General features: G+C 37.0%; 2 protein-coding genes and 1 long non-coding RNA gene across 5 annotated transcripts; all 3 read right to left on the bottom strand.

The window, feature by feature from the left end:
* Positions 1 to 714: 714 nt before the first annotated feature.
* Positions 715 to 9,459, bottom strand: slc22a3 (solute carrier family 22 member 3). 2 transcript variants are annotated; one of them, XM_066680203.1, is made up of 13 exons: positions 8,662 to 9,459; positions 7,642 to 8,202; positions 7,068 to 7,171; positions 6,789 to 6,943; positions 6,408 to 6,576; positions 6,094 to 6,211; positions 5,491 to 5,597; positions 4,433 to 4,647; positions 4,222 to 4,330; positions 3,545 to 3,657; positions 3,267 to 3,363; positions 2,827 to 2,877; positions 715 to 1,139 (listed from the first exon to the last, which is right to left on the bottom strand). In XM_066680203.1, exons 2-12 carry the CDS (start codon positions 8,041 to 8,043, stop codon positions 2,832 to 2,834), a joined length of 1,635 nt encoding a protein of 544 aa, XP_066536300.1. In that variant the 5' UTR covers positions 8,044 to 8,202; positions 8,662 to 9,459; the 3' UTR covers positions 715 to 1,139; positions 2,827 to 2,831. The 2 variants fall into 2 exon arrangements, with proteins under 2 accessions (XP_066536300.1, XP_066536290.1); XM_066680193.1 differs by lacking the exon at positions 715 to 1,139 and having other exon boundaries at positions 2,333 to 2,877.
* Positions 9,460 to 11,763: 2,304 nt separating this feature from the next.
* Positions 11,764 to 12,715, bottom strand: LOC136697518 (uncharacterized). Its single transcript, XR_010802707.1, has 3 exons — positions 12,605 to 12,715; positions 12,393 to 12,459; positions 11,764 to 11,858 (listed from the first exon to the last, which is right to left on the bottom strand). It is a non-coding gene; the product is annotated as an uncharacterized lncRNA (long non-coding RNA).
* Positions 12,716 to 14,840: 2,125 nt separating this feature from the next.
* txlnbb (taxilin beta b) lies at positions 14,841 to 18,744 on the bottom strand. 2 transcript variants are annotated; one of them, XM_066642166.1, is made up of 10 exons: positions 18,507 to 18,744; positions 18,114 to 18,205; positions 17,791 to 17,961; positions 17,389 to 17,583; positions 16,713 to 16,832; positions 16,513 to 16,587; positions 16,335 to 16,427; positions 15,717 to 15,812; positions 15,326 to 15,440; positions 14,841 to 15,253 (listed from the first exon to the last, which is right to left on the bottom strand). In XM_066642166.1, the coding sequence occupies exons 1-10, from the start codon at positions 18,742 to 18,744 to the stop codon at positions 14,841 to 14,843; spliced, it is 1,608 nt and encodes a 535-aa protein (XP_066498263.1). The 2 variants fall into 2 exon arrangements, with proteins under 2 accessions (XP_066498263.1, XP_066498255.1); XM_066642158.1 differs by having other exon boundaries at positions 14,841 to 15,440.
* Between the last annotated feature and the right edge of the window lie 2,876 nt (positions 18,745 to 21,620).

Here is a 21,620-nt window from a genome sequence, read left to right on the forward strand (position 1 = left end):
CTGACAACTATATACATAATCATGTTGTGGCATAAATGTTTATACCTTATCATGGACATGCAAATATATAGTTATGCCACAAATACACAGAAGTAATCACAGCAATGTTAAGATTAATACATCTACGTGCTCATACATAAGTCTCCATATATTAGCATAAACATTAGATCTCTCAATGAAAACTTTCCCCATTCAAATGTAAATGCTCATTGTTCCATAAAACTAAATAAGTTTAAATTATGGAATGTTTTTGAAATTTTGAAATGTTATAGATCATTGTTTTTCATGTGCTTTTAGAGACAGACAATGGGTTGTTGTTAATGAATACATCCATTTGGAACACCCATCATGTTACGTGCTTTGAGTTTTTACTCCATTCCATTGTCTATCTCTAAAACACATGACAAACACAATGGTGTTAAATGGTGAACTATAAACTCTGGATCTCAAACATTTCACGCTTGGCTGGATGTGAAAATTCCATTCTGAAATAGGCTGTAATTTTATATACAAGAAATCTTTTCCCATATTTTGTTGCAATATTAAAAACTCCACATATATTTTTACAGTATATTTTCTGACTGAAGAAAAAGAATAGAATACTGTTTCACCAACATCATGTACAACAATAACAACAACAAATTAAATAGGATTATTATTTATTGTAATAAAACACAAATCTATCACAAATATATAAAAAAGAAAATATCCAGCAGAAGCACAGTGGTGCAGCATTTAGTGTCACAGTCACACAGCTCCAGGGACCTGGAGTTTGTGAGTTCAAGTCCTGCTCTGGGTGACTGTCTGTGAGGAGTGTGGTGTGTTCTCTCTGTGTCTGCATGGGTTTCCTCCGGGTGACTGTCTGTGAAGAGTGTGGTGTGTTCTCCCTGTGTCTGCGTGGGTTTCCTCCGGGTGACTGTCTGAAGAGTGTGGTGTGTTCTCCCTGTGTCTGCGTGGGTTTCCTCCGGGTGCTCCGGTTTCCTCCCACGGTCCAAAAACACACGTTGGTAGGTGAATCAGCGACTGTAAGATGTCCATAGATGTGAGTGAATATGTGTGTGTCATCCTGCAAAGGACTCCAGGGTGTATTCCTGCCTTGCACCCAGTGATTTCAGGTAGGCTCCGGACCCACCGTGGCCCTGAAGTGAATAAATGGCTTCAGAAAATGAATGAATGTATTTGTATATATGTTGTATGCATATTGTACAAACCGGATTCCAAAAAATTTAGGACACTAAACAAATTGTGAATAAAAACTGAATGCAATGATATGGAGGTGCCAACATCTAATATTATATTCAGAATAGAACACAAATCAAAAGTTTAAACTGAGAGAATGTATCATTTTAAGGGAAAAATATGTTGTTTAAAAATTTCATGGCGTCAACAAGTCCCAAAAGTTGGGACAAGGTCATTTTTTACCACTGTGTGGCATCCCCCCTTCTTACAACACTCAACAGACGTCTGGGGAAAGAGGAGACCAGTTTCTCAAGTTTAGAAATAGGAATGCTCTTCCATTCATGTCTAATACAGGCCTCTAACTGTTCAATCGTCTTGGGCCTTCTTTGTCGCACCTTCCTCTTTATGATGCGCCAAATGTTCTCTATAGGTTCAAGGTCTGGACTGCAGGCTGGCCATTTCAGTACCCAGATCCTTCTCTTACGTAGCCATGATGTTGTGATTGCTGCAGAATGTGGTCTGGCATTATCTTGTTGAAAAATGCAGGGTCTTCCCTGAAAGAGATGACGTCTAGATGGGAGCATATGTTGTTCTAGAACCTGAACATAGTTCTCTGCATTAATGGTGCCTTTCCAGACATGCAAGCTGCCCATGCCACAAGCACTCATGCAACCCCATACCATCAGTGACGCAGGCTTTTGAACGGAGCTTTGATAACAACTTGGGTTATCCTTGTCCTCTCTGGTCCGGATGACATGGCGTCCCAATGTCCCATAAAGAACTTCAAATCGTGACTCATCTGACCACAGAACAGTCTTCCATTTTGCCACACTCCATTTTAAAAGACCCCTGGCCCAGTGCAAATGTCTGAGCTTGTGGAACTTGCTTAGAAATGGCTTCCTCTTTGCACTGTGGCAACGGCGGATGGCACGGTTGATTGTGTTCACTGACAATGCTTTCTGGAAGTATTCCTGAGCCCATTCTGTTATTTCCTTGACAGTGGCATTCCTGTTTGAGGTGCAGTGACGTTTAAAGGCCTGAAGATCACGAGCATCCAGTAGAGTTTTACGGCCTTGACCCTTACGCACAGCAATTGTTCCAGATTCTCTGAATCTTTTGATGATGTTATGCACGGTTGATGATGATAGTCTTTGCTATTTTACGCTGGGTAACACCATTCTGGTATTGTTGCATCTTTCTGCTCAACAATGGTGGAATTGGTGATCCTCTTACCATCTTGGCTTCAGAGAGACACTGACATTCTGAGAAACTCTTTTTATACCCAATCATGCTGTCAATTGACCTAATTAGTGTTAATTGGTCTTCCAGCTGTATATCATATGCTCAATTTCCTTTTTCCAGCCACATATTGCTACTTGTCCTAACTTTTTTGGGATTTGTTGACACTGAAATATTGAATCAACATATTTTTATTGTTACATTTACTCAAATTAAACTTTTGATCTGTCATCTATGTTATATTACGAATAAAATATTGACATTTGCCATCTCCACATCATTGCATTCAGTTTTTATTGACAATTTGTTTAGTGTATCTCCTGGTCTGGAGTCCACCATAAGCCTTCAGGCTAGACGTATGTTTCTCATACACCAGTGTAACCATCATAAGTAGTACCAGTTCATCACCATGATCATATACTGTCGGTTGGCTTTACAACCTTCTGCATGTCTTTCTTCCTAAAAGGTAAAATTAAGCATAATTATTAAATATTTTCCATTTAAACATTCAGATATAATTTTAGCTCAATAAACACATACACCGTGCATCTATATGTTTGTGGACACACAAATCAATTCAGCGGCACACACAGCTTTTATAATCTCCATAGAAAAGCATTAAGTAAATCCTCACAACTGGTGAAATGCAATTCCAGGAGACTTACGTTGTACTGAGGAATGACAATAAAGACGAAGAGCACATGAAATTGATGAAATGCTGTCACTGCAGAAAAGGGGCCTAAACTGTACTATAATAACCCTGATTTCAGATTTTTTGCATGACCATGTGTCCACAAACTTTAGCATGCAAGATATGAACACATTAAAAATATTGCTGTGTGGCATACCCTCTGTTCTCCACATCATCTATTGTCTCTGGCAGATCAACACCTTTCATTTCTGGCAACATCAAAATTAGACCACTGTATACAAGAGACATGACCCCTGCAGAGAAAGGGAAGTAAATTTAAAACAATAACACTGTTTTGGAGAATACTTACTGATTCATTGATCATGAAATATTGCCAAATGTATGGTTGTATGCAGTTGGTTTAAAATCATGTATAAAAAAACAAATTGGACATACAAGATTTTGTTTTAACAGTAATGATATGTGTTCTCTCACCATACAGTAAAACAGGAAGTTCCTGCCAGACACTTGCTAATCTGTAGAGAAGAAACGGAGCTGCAACTGCTCCAATGTCACTAGCAGAGGAGCACACAGATACACCCAGATTTCTGTAAAAATAAACGTTTTCTGTTCACACTTTGTATATTTACATGATACTATAGCACAGAACTTGCAATAGAGTCATATGAAAGCAACAGCTGTAATTTAAATTATTTATAATGATTTTTCCCCAATACATATTGTGTTACTGTTTTAGAATTACTTTACTGACCACTATGCTTGCACACAGAGGAATATGTCCTCTGCACTTAACCCAATCCGTGCAGTGAAACACACATTCACACACACACACACACACACACACTAGTCAACACTAGGGGGCAGTGAGTACACATGCCTTGAGCAGTGGGCAGCCTTAGCCATGATGCCCAGGGAGCAGTTGAGGGTTAGGTGCCTTGCTCAAGGGCACTTCAGTCATGCCAGCTCTGGGGATCGAACCGTCATGCTTCCAGTTACAAGCCCAGTTCCCTAACCACCAGGCCACGGTTGCCCCCCGTTTATTTAGTAACTGTCTAACAAACTATCAAGCCTGGGCAGTACACTGAACACTATTTCATATGATTATTACTGAAATATTCTCACAGTCCCCTGTTACTCAGCGCAGTTATTACCTCAGTGGAGTTGGATACAACTCTGAATTGGCAAAATTTACTGTCTCAAACCCAACAGCAACAGCCAGTCTTCCTATTATTGCAATGGATCTCTTCAACCAGGAGAGGTCTAGTGAGGGACAAAAGCAACAACAAAAAAAAGATCATATCAATAATATCAATATAGTATACTGACTGTAGTGTACAAAAATACTTTCAAAGGTTTACATACTCTGAGTAACAAAAGGCACTATTAAGCAAGCAGATCCAGCAATTAAGTATGCAACTGCTATAAGAGGACGTCTGCCCACTCTGTCCACCAACAGGTAAAATATAAGTCCAGTAGGCAGTTCCACCACCGCTGAGATGAGGAAATCCAAAAAGAGATTGTCCCCTGTGATTCCCAGACGCAGTAGTAAACCCTGAAATACCACTGTGCTTGTGAACCTTAAAAGAAATAAAAGACATGATAATGGATTAACGTGTAATAATTGATCATGCAAACAGCACTAGCTGGTAAAATGTCAGAAGCCAGCTTTCATTCATTTACATCAAAATGTCCATTAATTCAATCCAATATTATTTATACAGCACTTTTTGTCACGAAGCAGCTTTACAAAATTCCAGGAATCACTGACATTTTCCTGATATGGTTATTTATCCTAATAGCCATATCTTTATTTTATCTGGTGATATTCCTATATTTTGTCTATCCTCTTTTCTTACTGATATGTGTTTTAGAACGCTACATATTATTATTCTGGTTAAGTGGTCTTCTCACAAGTGGAGCTTGATTTTCTTGTGGCAGCAAAAGATGAAAGCTGGGGTTATTACAATTCTGTGCATTTTTGTTATAATTCTCATTGTCTGTAAATCTGCTCTGGGACAACATCAGGGTGTAAAAAACATTATACAAAAAAAATTGACCTGACTTATCTCCTTAGAAATACAAATTATGGACATGCATAAATGAAGTAAAGTCTCTGACATGCACAATACTCTAGAATTAAACTAGAATATATAAATGATGTGTTGTTTGGTCTGTGAAATTGCTATCTGTCCCTGTACACAAAAAAAATGTATAACTGGGTTGTGGGTGTATTCAAGGACAGTTATCATAACAAAACAAAATTCTATTTCATTCAAATGTCTTTCATAATAATCTAGTGCACAATATAGTTAATAAAATTGGAACATGAATCATCAAACTGGTCCTCATATAGCAATCATAAGCAATTGCACCTAGCATATAGTTTGGCAAATAGATGAAGCTTATAGATGTTTTTTTACCAGGCATAAATCAAGATGATGGTGTGTTTTCTCATTTTTGGTGTTCTGAACAAATCTTTAAAAGAAGGAGGAACAATCTCTTGTGATTGCTCCACAAAAATATCCATCTGTGAAACAAAAAAAAGCACTGAAATATTACAATTATTAAAGCAGTGTGCACTACAGGAATTTTATTACGAAATATATCAGTTGATATAATATATCATTCATTCATTCATTCATTATCTGTAACCGCTTATCCAGTTCAGGGTCAGGGTGGGTCCAGAGCCTACCTGGAATAATTGTGCACAAGGCAGGAACTCACCCTGGAGGGGGCGCCAGTCCTTCACAGGGCGACACACACATTCACTCACTCACACCTACGGACACTTTTGAGTCGCCAATCCACCTACCAATGTGATTTTGGACTGTGGGAGGAAACCCATGCGGACATGGGGAGAACACTAATATATCAATATATAAAATTTTTTAATGAGAAAAAAAATCTTTCTTTCTTTCTAATACTTTAAAGTTATCAAAATTAGAAAGTCTTTAAATTAAGCCAGTCTAAATTTTAAAATGTTCTCATTGAAAGAGTCAAGAGTACAGTTTTGTAAACATAACCTCTTGGAAGTCAGCAGGGACTGATTTTTTGTTGTACTTGGCGATGCTCTTGACAATTCTCATGGCGTCTTTTGTTTTCTTTTGTGACAGCAGCCATCTGGGAGATTCCGGTACAATCCTGAAAAAGAATTCCAGTTCAATCAGGTCCCATCACCTGAAGGAAAATATGTGCCATAGTTGTAAACATGGAAATAAAAAAACATGAAGTTAACAGACATCAAGCGTGCATGCAGTGCATGTATGTGTTTATATTATACATTACTCATATATACAGTAGATTTTTGTGTAATGTAACTGCTATGCTTTGAACTTACCAATAATAAACCAGAAAGATAAAGAGTGGGAGTGTCATAGTCAGTTGTAGATTTTTCCAAGAGTGGATGTAATAAGCGAAACCAGGAATGAAAACCATACCCGTGGAGTACAGAGTACGGGACATGACAGAAACAAATTTCCTGTTGTTTGATCCAAAGAATTCAATAACTGTTTTAAGAAGATGTTTAAAAAAAACAACAAAAAAAACGAGAAAACATCTAATCAGTGTCATCCCACAAACTGAGCAGCATTTCGCTGTATTCTATTCAGATTTTCACCAATGCAATTAGACTAAAGAATGTGTTTAAAGCATACTCAGTTTCATTTGTTACACTTAGGTCAAACTAGCTGTATTTTCCAGTATGTTCAGTTCTACCTACCAAGCACATATGTGGTAGTCCATGCTCCTTTAGCAAAAAAACCCTGCAAACATCTGAAGACCAGTAATAGAGGATAATAAGATGAAATAACAATACATATCCCTGACACTCCAAGGCCAAGCATTGAGCCTAAGAAACACAACTTCCTCCCAAACCTGTGTAAAAATTCACAAGGAATAGGCAATGAATTAAAAATCACAGTTAACTTATTCCTTTTCAATCATACTAAATTGCTTTACATTTTGAATTTCAAAATTAAGGGAGTGAAAAAGAACAAACCTGTCAGCTATATATCCCGAGACAAAGGCACCTATGAAAAAGCCGAGGGCTAAACAGGCCTGGTTTAGGTCAGCGAGCCAGGAGTGCTCACAGACCAATTCAAACTTTAAAAAAAGAAAGAATTAAGGGATTCATTACAAATGATCATAAATGGACCCATCTGCTCTTGCTTTTTCTTCAAAGTATGTTTTAAATATATTATTTTATGTTTGAATTAACAAATGACACTGTTCTTCATCATCATCATCATCATCATCATCTTTTCCGCTTAATCCACTTCAGGGTCGCAGTCAAATGACATTGTTGATAATTCTTAATAATCATGTTTGTGGTTTACATTAAACTACAGAAAAGCATAGACAAATAATGACCTTAATGACTTTAATTTGGAACTGTTGTGATAAGAACTATATAACTTTAATATTTGTTTAATAGCTCAATCATACATTTGTTTTCTGGTCATTTTTGGAAGAGGATTTTGGTTTGTGCCAAAATGTGTTGTTTTGAAATCCTGCAACCCTACAATATAGTAATAGCTGCAACTTTTTTCATTGAGAAGCATAAACATAATTACCTCTGTTACAACAGTAGTCCAAGTGGGATCAAACCTCCATCCCTCATCACAAGGAGAAAGTAAAGTGGTATTGAAATGAATGGACAGGTGCCTCAAGTCACTGCAGTGGACTTCAGTAAAGTTCCAGTCCACATCAAACTTTGCACATCTGCTATAAGTGCCTTGTGGACCAGAGCGAGGAATAGTGAGATTCCGCAGCTCCTCAACAGAAACACCACAATCCTCTTCCACATTAGCAGCTCCTGATATTTTACACCAGTGTTCTGGTGTATTTCCAATGAACACGACTCCGACTAGCACAAATGCAAATAACGAAATTGGTATAGATCCTAATAGCGCTAATCTTTTCTGGTAGGGTCCAAAGTCCCCAGCATATTTCAGAAGCTCTTCAAAGTTTGTCATAATGTGCTGAAGAGATCATTTAGATTTCACATGAAGCATGTGTATAAACTTGACACACTTGAGTTTAGTGATTGATTCAAAGTCCATCAGCAACACAGAAAAACAGGCAGAGGCCTTGCATAAGAATATGGCACACTTCCATGCCAATGCCAAGTGTTCCTGCACATGAAAAGACAAAGCTGTTAAAACGTTTTTTTTTTGTTTGATACACCACTAAAAAAAATTCACTTAAACTAAGAATGTTACAATTCATTACTTTAGTTGGGCTGGGTATGTATTTGACTTTTCTCTGTTTATCTGTTATATTCAGGTTTTCATTTAGATATTTAGTTAGGTGTTATCTGAGGGAAAAAAATAATTCAGGTGGGAAAACTATGTTCCCAATCATATTTTTGAAATTGAACACATACCAGAGATACAAATGATGCAACCAGACAAATATATTAGCCACAGATCAATACTATAATAGAGGCATTGTTAATACATTTGCAAAATGTGAATGTAAACGTTGTTGCCCACAACTTCCTGAAGTTACACCAAGATTTACAGTGACTAATATTAGCTTCACCGACAGTACGAACTACGAATTTAGTCATGTTAGTGTTTAAGTCGTCTTACCGGGACTCACAGAGAATCCACCATCTTTTAAAATATACTTGAGTCTTCTCCGCGCGCACTGCTCGGCCGAGTGTGGAGCTCTAAAGGAGTGGGCGTGTCTACGCGAAGTTGCGGTGTTGATAAGTAGCAAACATCAGAGGGCGATGCTATACAAGTCTACTGCTGGAAATAGTTAAGGGGCGGGTCTTTTTACTTGAGCCCGAAGCCTTTATTGAATGACTCATGTTGTGCACTTTGCAGGGTTTAGGAAGATATTTGAGTTCCAGCCTGTGGTTCTGGTTCCATTTAATTGCCAATGCTGTGCGTGTAATGTAAACAACAGAAATAATGTTTTTACATATTATCAGTTACAACTGGTTTCAAAGATTTTAGTGTATGTGTGATATTTCCATTTGCAGCAACCATCTCAATACAATTTAACACATACTGCAGGACAACAAACCGCTGTAAAAATATTTGTGATTTTAAAAACAAGCTGGTAGACTAAAAGTTACCAAAATTATCATAAACTGCAGCTGTAATGCACTCAAAGAGACGGTACGTCACGATCCATTTCATGACAGCCCAGTCTGGACAGAGCTCTTGGACCTGTAGTTTCTACACCAAAGTTCTCCTTTCAAACAGGCTTTAGTGAAAGCTGATGGAGTCCTGTTCCCTAAGTTGTCATATTCATCAACGTCAATAATCATCGGTAGAGTCCTAACTGGGCGCTAAACACGACGCTGAAGTTGGTTCCTTATATTCGCAGCTCCCGACTCCTTTGGCTCCTTATTTGCAGACTGAAGTTAGTTCCTTATTCACATATCCAGATCCAGTGAACCCGCGGTGAACGGAAAGGGACTGTTCGATGTGCACATAATGCTGCGCACATTGCTTTTAACGCTTCATGGACAAATGAATAGCACTAAATACAGAAAGTAGCTGTTTATTCCTCACAACACACAAAATAAGCTAAAACAAATATTTTCTTTCTTCATTTACTTAATTGCTGTTTATTTTGTTTATTTGATTCTAAAGGTATCTGCAGTTTAAAATGTTTTAAAGAATTTGAATATATTAATTAAATAATATATTGTATGATATATAAAGATTTAAAATGGATTAATTTCTAATAATTATTATTTTAATTGACCAGTAAAAATAAGACAGAAAATAGCAGGTTGGTTAAATAAATATTTAAATATTAAACTGAGGGACTGCGTTGGAGATACTACCAGGTTGGGACACTGCAATTCTCACTGCAAAACTTGTATGTAGTCAGGCCCAGGATGATATTTACTTTATCTGGAAACAAATCTTATTAAGACTTTCTTTTAATAAGGTGAGAAAGCATTTCTAGAAGTCAAGGTTTGAGTTCTATCTTATATTTTAATTTTAACTGCAAACATGGCATACTGAGCAATTGTGCAAACAAAAATGAACGTGAGACTGAGATTCTGGAGGGAATTTGAGGTCCTTAATCAATTTGGGCCAGCACAAATGCACATCCTAAACACAGATCTAGTCCCCGCCTGTAAGGAAACCATGGATTTAGCCTGGCCCGGACTAATTTTATATTTTAATTTTTACTAGAAACATGGCGTGTTGGGCAATTGTACACGTCTCAAAACGAATCAGCATATTTAGACTTAATTACTTCAACCAAAGCTACATTTGTTGACTGAATGCATGTATAAAATGTCAGTTCAATTTAACTGACCTTCACTAAACTAAACTTTTGTTTTTGTTAGTGAAACAAACTTCAGTTTAATTATATGAATGTAAGTAGTGTGGTTTAATACAACTTAACTGAATCGCATTCCATTAACAAGTACAAATACTTGTTAATACTGAACTACTTATTCAATATGAAGCACCTAATTTCCATCCAACTCAATTAAGTAGAGCTAAATTAAAGAACATAAAACAGCAAAACAAATGAAATAAAAAAACCTTTAAAGCTTTATTTAAAAACCAAGCAGAGTCCCTAAACATTGAGAGGATCCTACTGAGCATGCTCAATTCCAACCAGAACTGTGGAGCATGGAGAAAGGTTTATAGCCAATACATATACGATTGAGAACCTACAAGTAACCAGCCATTAATGCATACAGGCAGATTTAAAGTGTTTTTGGTCCCTCTAGCAAAACTACTAGGAGAATAGAGATCTGGGGTCCTATTTAAAACACAGAATTCAGATGGTCATTAGAGGTTGCTCTCTGGCCTGGAGTGGCTAGTCGAATTATGGGTGTGTCTGAGGGAATCATGTGATACTGCTGAGCTTATTTTTTATTAATATTTTTTTTTATTATAAAATCTCACCATGAATAAAGAGAATAGAGATCTGTGGTCCTATTTAATACACAGAATTGAGATTGCCATTAGAGGTTGAACTCTTCCCTGGAGTGGCTAGTCAAATTATAGGTGTGTCTGAAGGAGTTATGGGATACTGCTGAGGTGTTTTTTTTTATCTTAACTCACTATGAATGACGAGACTAGAGGTCTGAGCTAAGCTTCCATTTAATAAATTGACTCTGGATGTTTTATTCATTCCAAATTTTTCAAAAAAAAAAAAAGTTATTTTTGGCGGCAGGATCTGAACCTTTGGTGATAATCTTTGCACCAAGGTTCATGATGGTCTTTTGGAGCACTTCGAAGGTGCTTATCATTTCTTGTGGGTAGTGAAGGTTGAGGCAATATCAGGCCAAACAACATAGCACAGTCAAGCGCAATGTTCGCTACTAAATGGAGGATATTCAATTTTTTAGTGATGATACCAAACTCCCATAACTGTCTGCTCCATGTGCATCTATGTCCTGTTGAAAAAAGTATTGCATATAAGCGAATACGTTTTTTGCAAACACAACACCATTTTTAACACAGTTATATTGTCTAACTGGTTTGCTTCATTCATTCATACCAGTAACAAATCATGCCACTAGCAAAGCACATTGAGTAGAAAGCACACTGTAGTTTAGAATCTGTGAATAAAACTATAAGGGAGTGCCCTATAGATGTGCCTAATAAAATTACACAATAGGGATAAAGCATTTTCAAACTAGAAAACTGATGTTTGGAATAATATTTTATTTGAAGGTACAATGATAATCACGATAACGTGTACCTTAAAATATATCCTTTCACAAGTTTCTCATGGTCATTTTTAGGTAGCTGTACAAAGACTTGATGATGCATGCTCTTCAGGTGTAGATGTCATTCTGAGGTGGACAAAACACTGTATTAAAGGATACAACTGGAAAGGTATAAGAGCAATGTAGTTTCAGTATAAAAGCAGTCAATATGATTATTAAATATACCTACATCCCCATTTCCAAAACCTGTGATGCTGTGGAATATGTAAATAAAAAAATGTACTTAGGTGCAAGTCATTTAAATCATTTTGTTTTTGTTTTGTTTTTTTATAAAGTGTCGCTGTGATGCTCAGTGATTCTAATGTTAACAAGGGGGTCCTAAAATACATCATGGTGGTTTTCATGATAATTCACATTATGAGAAACAGCTCAAATAACTAAAGTTTAAGTTGAAATATTTGCAATCAGACTGTAAGCTCCAACTATATTGCTCCCTGGCTAAGGCTGGTCATTACTGCCCTGCTTATAATCTCCTTTACTATTGGTTACTACATCAAAATTCTGAACAGCAACTACACTGAAAACATTACTGATGCCACAACAAAGGCAAATATGTAAATGGTTATTCTGCAAAAATAAAAAACAAAACAATTTACTTACCATGCATGAGAGGTGACTATTTAGGACATGGGGATGTATTTGCTTGGTAGTTGTTTTTTTCTGAGTGCTAAAAATAGTTTTAAAAGAAGGAATTACTTTCAGCAGCCCAGGTTAGCTAGCAACATTTAAAGATATAAGCCATTTAAATAAGCCTATATCGCTGACATTTTGAGGTAAAAATATATCTACTATTTTACAAGAACTTTACTTACATGTATTTTGTGGATGGAGACGGATTCAGTTTTCAGCCTGCTTCAGTGTAATTGCGCCCATGCAGCCATGTTTCTTCTTGCTCCTCATCTTTATTTGGAATTGAGCATGCTCAGTAGGAGTCAGTGAATGAAATATTGTACCAGTTTATATTATTTTAGTTGTACCAAACTAAACAAGTTTTATTCACCTAAAAACTCCTATATTTATGTAAATTGGAGAAGAATGAATTAGATACTAAACCAAAATGTAAATAACATACATAGGTCCAATATATATTCATTTTATAAGGCAAACAACCCCTTTGGTTCATTTTTTGTGTGTGTCGGTGCATGGTAAAGCAATACCATAGGGTAGGGCAAAATTACCCTGCAAAAAAGCGTCCACGGGCCAGAGAACCCAGCAAAAGACAAGTAGGAGAGATAGAGAGAGAGTGCAGTCTAGTTGGTGGTTACCAGAAAGCTAACTAAAAGAGCTGTAGCTATGGTAGTATGACGGGGTTAATACAGAGCAGTGATAATATGAAAACCAGCTCGAACAGCAATAGAGAAGGAGTAACCTGAAAGTGAGTGATTGACCAAAAGTGTGCTTGAAAAGGTAGGTTTTTAGTCTAGATTTAAAGATTTAGAGTGTGTCTGAGCCCCGGACAGTAACCGGAGGCTATTCCAGAGTTGAGGAGCTCTTTGAGAAAGTGCTCTTCCTCCTGCAGTGTTTTTCTTAATGCGAGAAACTAAGAGTAGATGGGCATCCTGTGAACGAAGTGTAAACAAATACATTAAAGAAAATAAGTAGTCAGCAGTACAGTGGCAGATAGAACTGAACACACTGAAATTCAAACAACTGAACTGAAAAAAGTATTCAGATAGCTGTACAAATAGAACCATTATTAATAATCCTTAAAGAACTTTTAATTAAAACTAACAAAGTATGGAATTTCTGCTACCTGTTTGTTTTACTGTATAAACTATAGGAAAACAACTTGCAAAATATTTTAAGAGTATGACAATGATTTTAAGGCATTAAATCCACTTGGGACAAGCTGAAACAAGGTCGTCCTTACAATGGGAGACAAGAACCGTACTTGGCATGTGTATTTGTGTTGGCCCAAAGTGATTAAAGACTCCCTCGATTCAAATTCCCTCCAGAACCTCATTCTCGCATGCATTTAATTATCTGCACAATTGCTCAATATGACAAATAAAATAAAAAAAAAGTTAAAGTTAACTTTAAAAAGTTAAAATGAATGTATAAAATCATTTTGGGCCAGGCTAAATCCATGTTTTCCTTACAAGGGAGACTAAATCTGTGTTTAGGATGTGTATTTGTGCTGGCCCAAAGTGATTAAGGACCTCATATTCCTTCTAGAATCTCAGTCTCATGTTAAATTTTTTTTGTGAACAATTGCTCTATCATAATGCTTTCTCAAAACGTATTGCCTTTCGATTTCATGATCACATATTTTCAGCAGCGGTTTTCACATATTTGTTTGCTGACGTTCAAAGAAGTTAACAAATCACAGGATCATTTTGTAAAAATAATAAGCCTTTCTGGAATTAAGATTTGTATAACAATTAGTTTACTGTGTTCTTTAGATCTGGCGATGAAAGCAGACCATACACACTTTTCCAATTAAACATCAGCTTACAACGCAGCATTCCCTGACTCAATACTTTGCCAAGGAATAATTCCTTTTGACACGGAAGTTATGTGGTAGCACTGGCATGAGGTCTAGTGCCAGCTGACAGTTTGTGGCTGAGTTACAATATACTGATTTCACTGATCAAAGGGAGTCAGTCAGTTTAGGTTTGAGGGCAGTGTGAAAATTGCCTAATTAGTCTATGGACTTTGTTATGCATTAAATGATGAGGTTAACAGGATTGGCTTGTCATGTAAGATGGTGCACATAGTTCACACTATGTCCTTTGCTGAGCTGCCTTTGTGAATTCATTTACCTACAAAACATAAAAGAGAATTTCACCAGTAAGTCCTCAGATTTGTGAAAACAGATCGTCTGGAAGCCATATGTAAGTCAGTGTGTATGTCTTAATATTGAATTGGTGACCCATTGCATGTCCCCAAAAATTATGCACAATAAAAATGGAATAACAGAAAACACTTTTTTTGTAGCTGACAAAACTTAGCATTTTTATTTGTTAAACAGTGACATGTTCAACATGTTGTGTGAAACAGATTTTATGAAAAAAATGTATAACAATTTTTTATTGGTATACAATATTTTCAGTCAACTGTCTCTATTTCTTTGTCTCTAATCTCTTGATCTTCACCAGATAATGTTTCTGTGGAGGGGATTTCTTGATTGAGGTAAACCTCCAGATCAGTGCTGGCCGCTGTAAGGTCTAGGGGCTCCTGTATAAAGTCTTTGCTCTCAGTGTGCTCTGAAACTTCAGTTGCCTTAGCAGGGAGAACAGGCTGCTCTGGGATGTGAGAGATTTTAAAAGCTGCTGCTGTTGCTATTTCAGGTCTGGCCATTTCAGCCTTGAGATTAGCTAGCTCTTTATTAAGGTGTGTTACAGCAGGATTGGACTCATTAAGTATTTGCTCAGAGGTCCTCGGTTCCTGATGGACCACTTTTGTTTCTTCTGCCACCACTTCTTTGGGTTTTACATCTTCTGCAGATCCAGGGTGTTGGCCCTCCAGGCTGTTGTCCTCACCTCCTAGCTCCTGGGGTTTCAAGTCACTCACATCAGCATCAGGCTGGCAGTTCTCCTGAAGCTTTTGATAGAGATTCTTCCTCTCATCCTGCAGAGCCCTGCATAGGTTCTCCAGTTTTTGGGTCTTCAGGGTGAACAGTTCCAACTCTTTGTCCTTCAGCACTTTCTAGAAAGGGTCAGGACAAGCAAAATGGAAACTGAACAGAATATAAAACTTTGAGCTGATTTACTTTGAAACTAATTGCAATAAATAATGTAAAATGACAGTGTTGTCAGCTGAAACCTTTTTTGCCTCAAAGAAGGAATGATATGCAAACCTGCTCCAAAACATTTCCAAAGTACTGTCCAAAACTGGAAAAGCACGTCCTACAAACATTTTAAACTTGTGTAGTGTAAAAGACATGCAGTTATAGGGGTGTGAAATGTGAAATGAGCTTCTTACATCTGCAACCATTTCAACCAGAGATTTATTACAGCCTTCAAAGCGGGATTTCCATGAACTGGCCTCCTTCTCCAGCTTCTTCATCTTCTTTGACATCTGCGAATAACAAACATGGCCTTAAAAATTTCCAAGCAATTGAAACAGTAGAAGACTACTTTTAGATCATTTTTGTGATCGTTTTAACCTGAAATTAGAAAAAAGTAGGCTGGTTTACATTGCGGCGTAGTCTAGTTTGCTTTAATCAAATTTATAGGCACTGGTTATGTAGTGGTGGCAGGGTGTCACAGTCACACAGCCCCAGTAACCTGAAGATTGTGTGTTCAAGCCCCTCTCTGAGTGACTGTCTGTGAGGAGTTTGGTGTGTTCTCCCCGTGTCCACATGTCTGGGTGCTCTAGTTTCCTCCCTTGGTCCAAAAAAAAAAAAAAAACGCTGGCAGGTGGATTGGCTACTCAAAAGTGTCCATAGGTGTGAGTGAATGTGTCGCCCTGTGAAAGACTGGTGTGTTCCTGCCTTGTGCCCAGTTATTCCTGGGTAGGCTCTGGACCCACCACGACCCTAAAATGGTAAACAGTTACAGATAATGAATAAATGAATGAATGGTTATGTAGTATACTTACTTTGTCAATGTCTTGCTTGAAGCTGGCATACACATTGCTGCTTTGTGAGACAGTTCCTTTGAATTCATCAAACTTCTCAGAATATAGAGCAAGCTTTAGAGAAAAGGAAAGTTTTTAAGCTTTAAAAGCCATGACGTATTAATCAGCTGGAAAAGCACAATACTTGATATAATTTTACCTGAGCTTTCATGTCACTTTCTTGCTCCTTCATAAGTGTCACTTGTAATTGCGCCTCAGCAGCTTTTTTCAGTAACTGGCCATGATGAAATAATGACAATGTGTCAATGTTAGATTGGTCTATATTAAACTGATTAAGTTTCCAAAAGTAAATAATATGCTAATGTTGTGTGTTGGGTCATTTGAAACCACAGAACTCACATGTGCTCTCTCCAGCTTGTGCTTCTCTTCAGCATCTTTTAGAAATGCATTTGCCTGAGCAAGTTTTGTCTCCAATAACTTCTGCTGTAAGTCTCTGTGCTTAAACACCTTTTCAAGATTCTGCAAAAGCAATATAGATGCTGGTAACTGATGGCTGACACGTTATATTTACACACACACACACACACACACACACACACACACACACACACACACACACACACACACACACACATATCACTGTCCAATGATAGCCATGTATCTCTCAAAATAGTAACTAGTAACTTTACAGGAGAAGGGAACAAAACCTTCTTAACTTTCAATGGAAGTCAATGTAAACAGATTTTACTGCAAGTAAATTTGGACCATTTCTTTTTGTCTATTCCTCGTGAAATTTTTACACAATGTAAAGGACAGTTTCTTTGTTCAAATGATAGTAATAAACAAAAAAATGACAAAAACTGAGATAAAGGCTTTCTCTGGACAGCAATGATATATAATTAAAATTTCTGTAAGGGTTTATATTTTAAAATCAAACTGTAATATCCTAGTTATATTTCAAAACACGTATCATAGAAAAAAATAAACAGCATCAAAGAGCACACAGTATATATTCAATAAATTCCCATGGTTGGAGTTGAACTGTAACTGGAACAATGCCTTAGAGGTGCCATACCGCCTCTCGCTGGTCATATTTATTAATGAGACCCTTGAGTTTCTCAGCTAGGTCACTGTTCTCTTGGCATAGTTTGTTGTTACGATTGCTGTGCTCTTCGATTTGGGCCTGGATGTCTGTGAGTGTGTTCTGGAAGTGAGTGGTGATCTCCTTCCTTTTTAGGTCATCTTCACGACATCGTTGAAGGGTCTCTTCCTGAAAATAAATGTTTAATATTTATTACGACATTTTTGAACATTTACAACATGCCGTTTTGTGATTTTTGCCTAAAATCTATTTTATTCTTATTCAGTTGTTGTCTATTTTTTTACTTTCTATTTCAACTGGAGTCACTATGTGAACAGTACTTTTTTTGAGTGTATGTTAAGGTGTTTTGTAACTGTGCAGAAAGAGCTGTCCTACCTTTAAAGTCTTGTTGTGTCTCTGCAGCTCCCTGCAAAGCCCTTCGAGTTTACTGCGGGCTAATACTGCTCTGCTGTGTTCACTCTGCAGCTGATCTTTCTCCTTCAACACCTGCAACAGTTTCTTCTGCAGCATCTTTAATTGCTTCTGATCTGAGCGATGCTCTTCCAGCTACAAAAAGCACACACAAGAAAATCTACATCATATCTACATTGGCTTCTTCAATAAGACTATACTCTGTGCAATGTTGCATCATCAGTTATTATTGTTGTTTTAGTTTTTCAACACCACATTTCACTTCATGACTGTGTGCATGTACTCACCAACTCGGCATGCTTTTTGATGAGTGCTTCCAATTTTTGATCTGGAGTACCAAGCTTGTTTAGACTTTGCATAAGGAGCATGGCCTCCTTGCCTGTAATGGAAATCACAGCCAGTTTAAATCTTTATCAACAAGGGAAATTGTGTTGGGTTTCTTTTACTCTTTTGAGACATTTGGGACCTTCAGTGGGGTCTTGGGGTATGGAAAAGAAACGGTAAAGGATATTAAACATTGGTACTATCCAAAAATATAAAAATTAAATCTGGCCATACCTTAAATGTGACAATTTAATGTTTAGTCAAACAGAGTTAGTAAAATAGCCCTCTTCTTATAAAGTAAAACAAAATAACTCAAATGACCTGGAAATTACATCTATGTTTCTATTTATACTCACCAAGGCCTTTAAGCATTTTCTTTTCCAGCTTCTGATCCTTGGCTTTTCCAGGCTCTTTTAGGTCTGTGAGTGCCTCCTCTTCCAGATCCTCAGTCTCTGCTGGTTTCTCAGCTTCCTTGTAGGTGCTGATGATGTCTTCCAATTGCTTACTCAGGTCCTCAGTGAGGTCCATAGTCACATCCACCACAGGGACACTGTTAGAAGCCTGTATTTGAGTAAGCTGGCTACAACCCTCCATTCTTGGGACAATGACTGAGAAGAAAATAAATGTTTCATAAAATATCATAGTTTTGTTCCAACCCATCAAATTGGATATTCTTATGTAAAATATTTGAAATACTAAATAAGACTCAATTTAAAGATAATTCAAAAACAGTTCTTAAGAGGTAATCATTTTAAGTGATAGATTTTTTCAGTTTGAAATTTAAAAACCCTGCTATATTTGCTAGTATACAGTATAGCAAATATTCCTATCAAGTATAACGTAATGCTTCATTTCACAGCATCACCTTACAAAGATTTACAAATTCTGATCAGTCCCTTTTTTCATCATTTTCTTTTTCTGATTTGATGGCTAGGACAATCCCACACACAATCACAGTTTTCTCCCTCCTTTTTACATTTTCTTTATCACACAATATATGAGGACATGTACCAGCACCATGTGATGCATTATCATTTTTTTTTCCAATAACAAATCATAGGATATCATGTGACGATTTTCATTTAAAAGACTCAGCACAGTCAGCTCAGGATTAGTTTTGATTGTTGTTTTTGTTGTTGTTGGTTTTTTTTTTGTAACACTTTAAACCTACAAGTTGCAGCTGCTCTTTATTAGGCTGTTGACTTAAGAGATTTTTAAGTTAAAGGTCTAGGTTGTTTACTCTTGGAGCTATGCTGCTTATTTTCACTGTTCATCTGGATAAATTTAGTCGTCCTCGTCGACCACCCCCAAACACACACACACACACACACACACACACATGGCATATAGCACCTGTTGTAGGCCAGTGGTCTATTTTAGGAGATTCTTAATATGGTTAACTTGTTCTTTAATCACAGGAATATTTAATCTATTATCAATGATTACATTTTTCTGAGTGAATTCTGATACTTTTAGATTTTTATTTCTTCGTTTTTAATAGAAGCTCTTAATTTTTTGTGTACTAAATTTAGCAACTTTGATTATCTTGACGTCAGATGTTTAATCATCCGTTTTAAATTTGTTGCTGCTTTTCTGAGATCTGCCTGAGCCTCTGTTTTGTTTATTTAATCTTAAAATATTTAACAAGCATGGAATAAAATTGCACATGCAAACAGGCTTTTGCTCTTTACTCTATACATGATTGAAGTTTGGAGCAATATATGTACTTTAATGGCAGATAGGGGAAAAAAAACAACAGGATAAGTAAAGCATGCTTGCATTATCATATTATTACAGATTATGTTATTCTGTGTCATTAGAAGAGAAATCAGCTAGGACTTACCAACTGCAACAGTGACAGAGACTGAAGAGGATCGGAGAGGGGCTCTGTGCGGCTGCTCCTGCAAGGACAGCAGCTGTGAGGGGCACCTCAAAATAATCTGGTAGGGGTCTATTCAAACCCACCACACAGAATGTACAAGATAGAGGCCACTCCAATAGTCAGTTCTTGGGTTGTGTATATTCAGTAATTTACATAAACGTTCCTTGATTTTAATTTCAATTAACTGAATAATCTATTTATTAATGTTCCCCAAGTGCTGTTTTTATTGTTATGCATTTATTTATAATAATAAATAACTAATTATTAATTATTATTATTATTATTATTTGATATGTTTAGGTTATCTGTACGAGACAAAGATTATTTGCACTTATTTTTATAAATTGTGAAGCAGTAGTGTGAACAGTGCCAAACACTTTTGTATTGTACAGTGTCCAGAGTCACAATAATCATCTCAAGCGTAAAACGTACACAGTAAATTCACCAGTGTTAATTTCACACTAATAGTGTTGATCTAACACTGGTGAATTTACTGTGTATAACTTGCAAATTATCCAGCTCCGTCGTTTGTGCTGCATGACTATGTGCGTGAGCTCTGAGTTCTGTTCGTGCTCTCTGAGCTTTGTGCCTCAGGTGGACGAACGCATTGCGTGAGATTCCTGAGTTTAGGACTCTTTATATGGCGTTAGTTTTGAGCGGACATTTTGAGCGAGCATATTATAAGCGCCCGAGAGAAAAAAAAACACCTTGCTCGAGAAGTACAATCGTGTGGAAGTCCTTTTCCGCCACATAAAATAAATAAAATTTCATTAATATGCAAGTTGCTATCTCAATATTTCGAGATACTATCTCATTATTTTGAGAAGCTAAGTCAATATATTGAGATATTACCTCACTATTTTTAGATACTAAGTCAATATATTGAGATAGGATCTCATTATTTAGATAATAAATCAATACTTATTATATATTATCTAGTATATAATACTAGATAATAAGTATACAATCTCAATATATTGACTTAGTATCTCGAAATATTGAGATAGCAAATTGCATATTAATGAAAAAGAAATATCGGTGCCTTTTTGTATTATTTTATTTGGCGGTAACAGGCTTCTATAACAATAGTGACTGTTTAAGAGAACCTCGCCCGCGAAACTAAATTCAGTCCTCTCGGGAGTGAATTTGACAGGCCGGGCCGGGGGTGGGGGCAGTGTCGTTTCTGTCTGGAATGAAGAATTTCTGATGAGGAGTCGACTCCCAAAATCAATCATGTAGGCGTCTGAAAATTGGAATATAGTTTATCTTAGAAATGGCATCATTTGCACACGTGTATCATATGACATGAACCCGATGTAAACTAGGGTGACCAGACGTCCTCTTTTCGCCGGACATGTCCCTCTTTTCGGGACCTAAAAAATACATCCGGCCGGGATTTCAAAACTGTCCGGGATTTTGCCGTCCAGAGTCTCCCCCTGTCCCAATTCTTACAGAAAGCCCTAATCCCTTTCTTGAAGTGTGCACTTCGATTGTATGATGACGTCGTTGTAGGTGAGCAATAGGGGGCGCGCCGGGATCAAGTGTTCAAGGGGTCGGAGCTCAGAGCAGAAATTGGACACACTTCGCC

This window comes from Hoplias malabaricus, chromosome 1 (assembly GCF_029633855.1).
Source record: "Hoplias malabaricus isolate fHopMal1 chromosome 1, fHopMal1.hap1, whole genome shotgun sequence".
Classification (NCBI taxonomy): Eukaryota; Metazoa; Chordata; class Actinopteri; order Characiformes; family Erythrinidae; genus Hoplias; species Hoplias malabaricus.

Excerpts from the sequence above, each read along its gene's own strand:
- slc22a3 (XM_066680203.1), bottom strand. The coding sequence starts at position 8,043 with ATGACAAACTTTGAAGAGCTTCTGAAATATGCTGGGGACTTTGGACCC. Across the intron at positions 7,172-7,641 it reads GGACTACTGTTGTAACAGAG|TTTGAATTGGTCTGTGAGCA; the intron begins GTAATTATGTTT and ends CTTTTTTTAAAG. Across the intron at positions 6,212-6,407 it reads ATCTTTCTGGTTTATTATTG|GATTGTACCGGAATCTCCCA; the intron begins GTAAGTTCAAAG and ends ATTCTTTTTCAG.
- txlnbb (XM_066642158.1), bottom strand. The coding sequence starts at position 18,744 with ATGGAGGGTTGTAGCCAGCTTACTCAAATACAGGCTTCTAACAGTGTC. Across the intron at positions 17,584-17,790 it reads GACACAACAAGACTTTAAAG|GAAGAGACCCTTCAACGATG; the intron begins GTAGGACAGCTC and ends ATTTATTTTCAG. Across the intron at positions 16,428-16,512 it reads AAAGTGACATGAAAGCTCAG|CTTGCTCTATATTCTGAGAA; the intron begins GTAAAATTATAT and ends TTTTCTCTAAAG.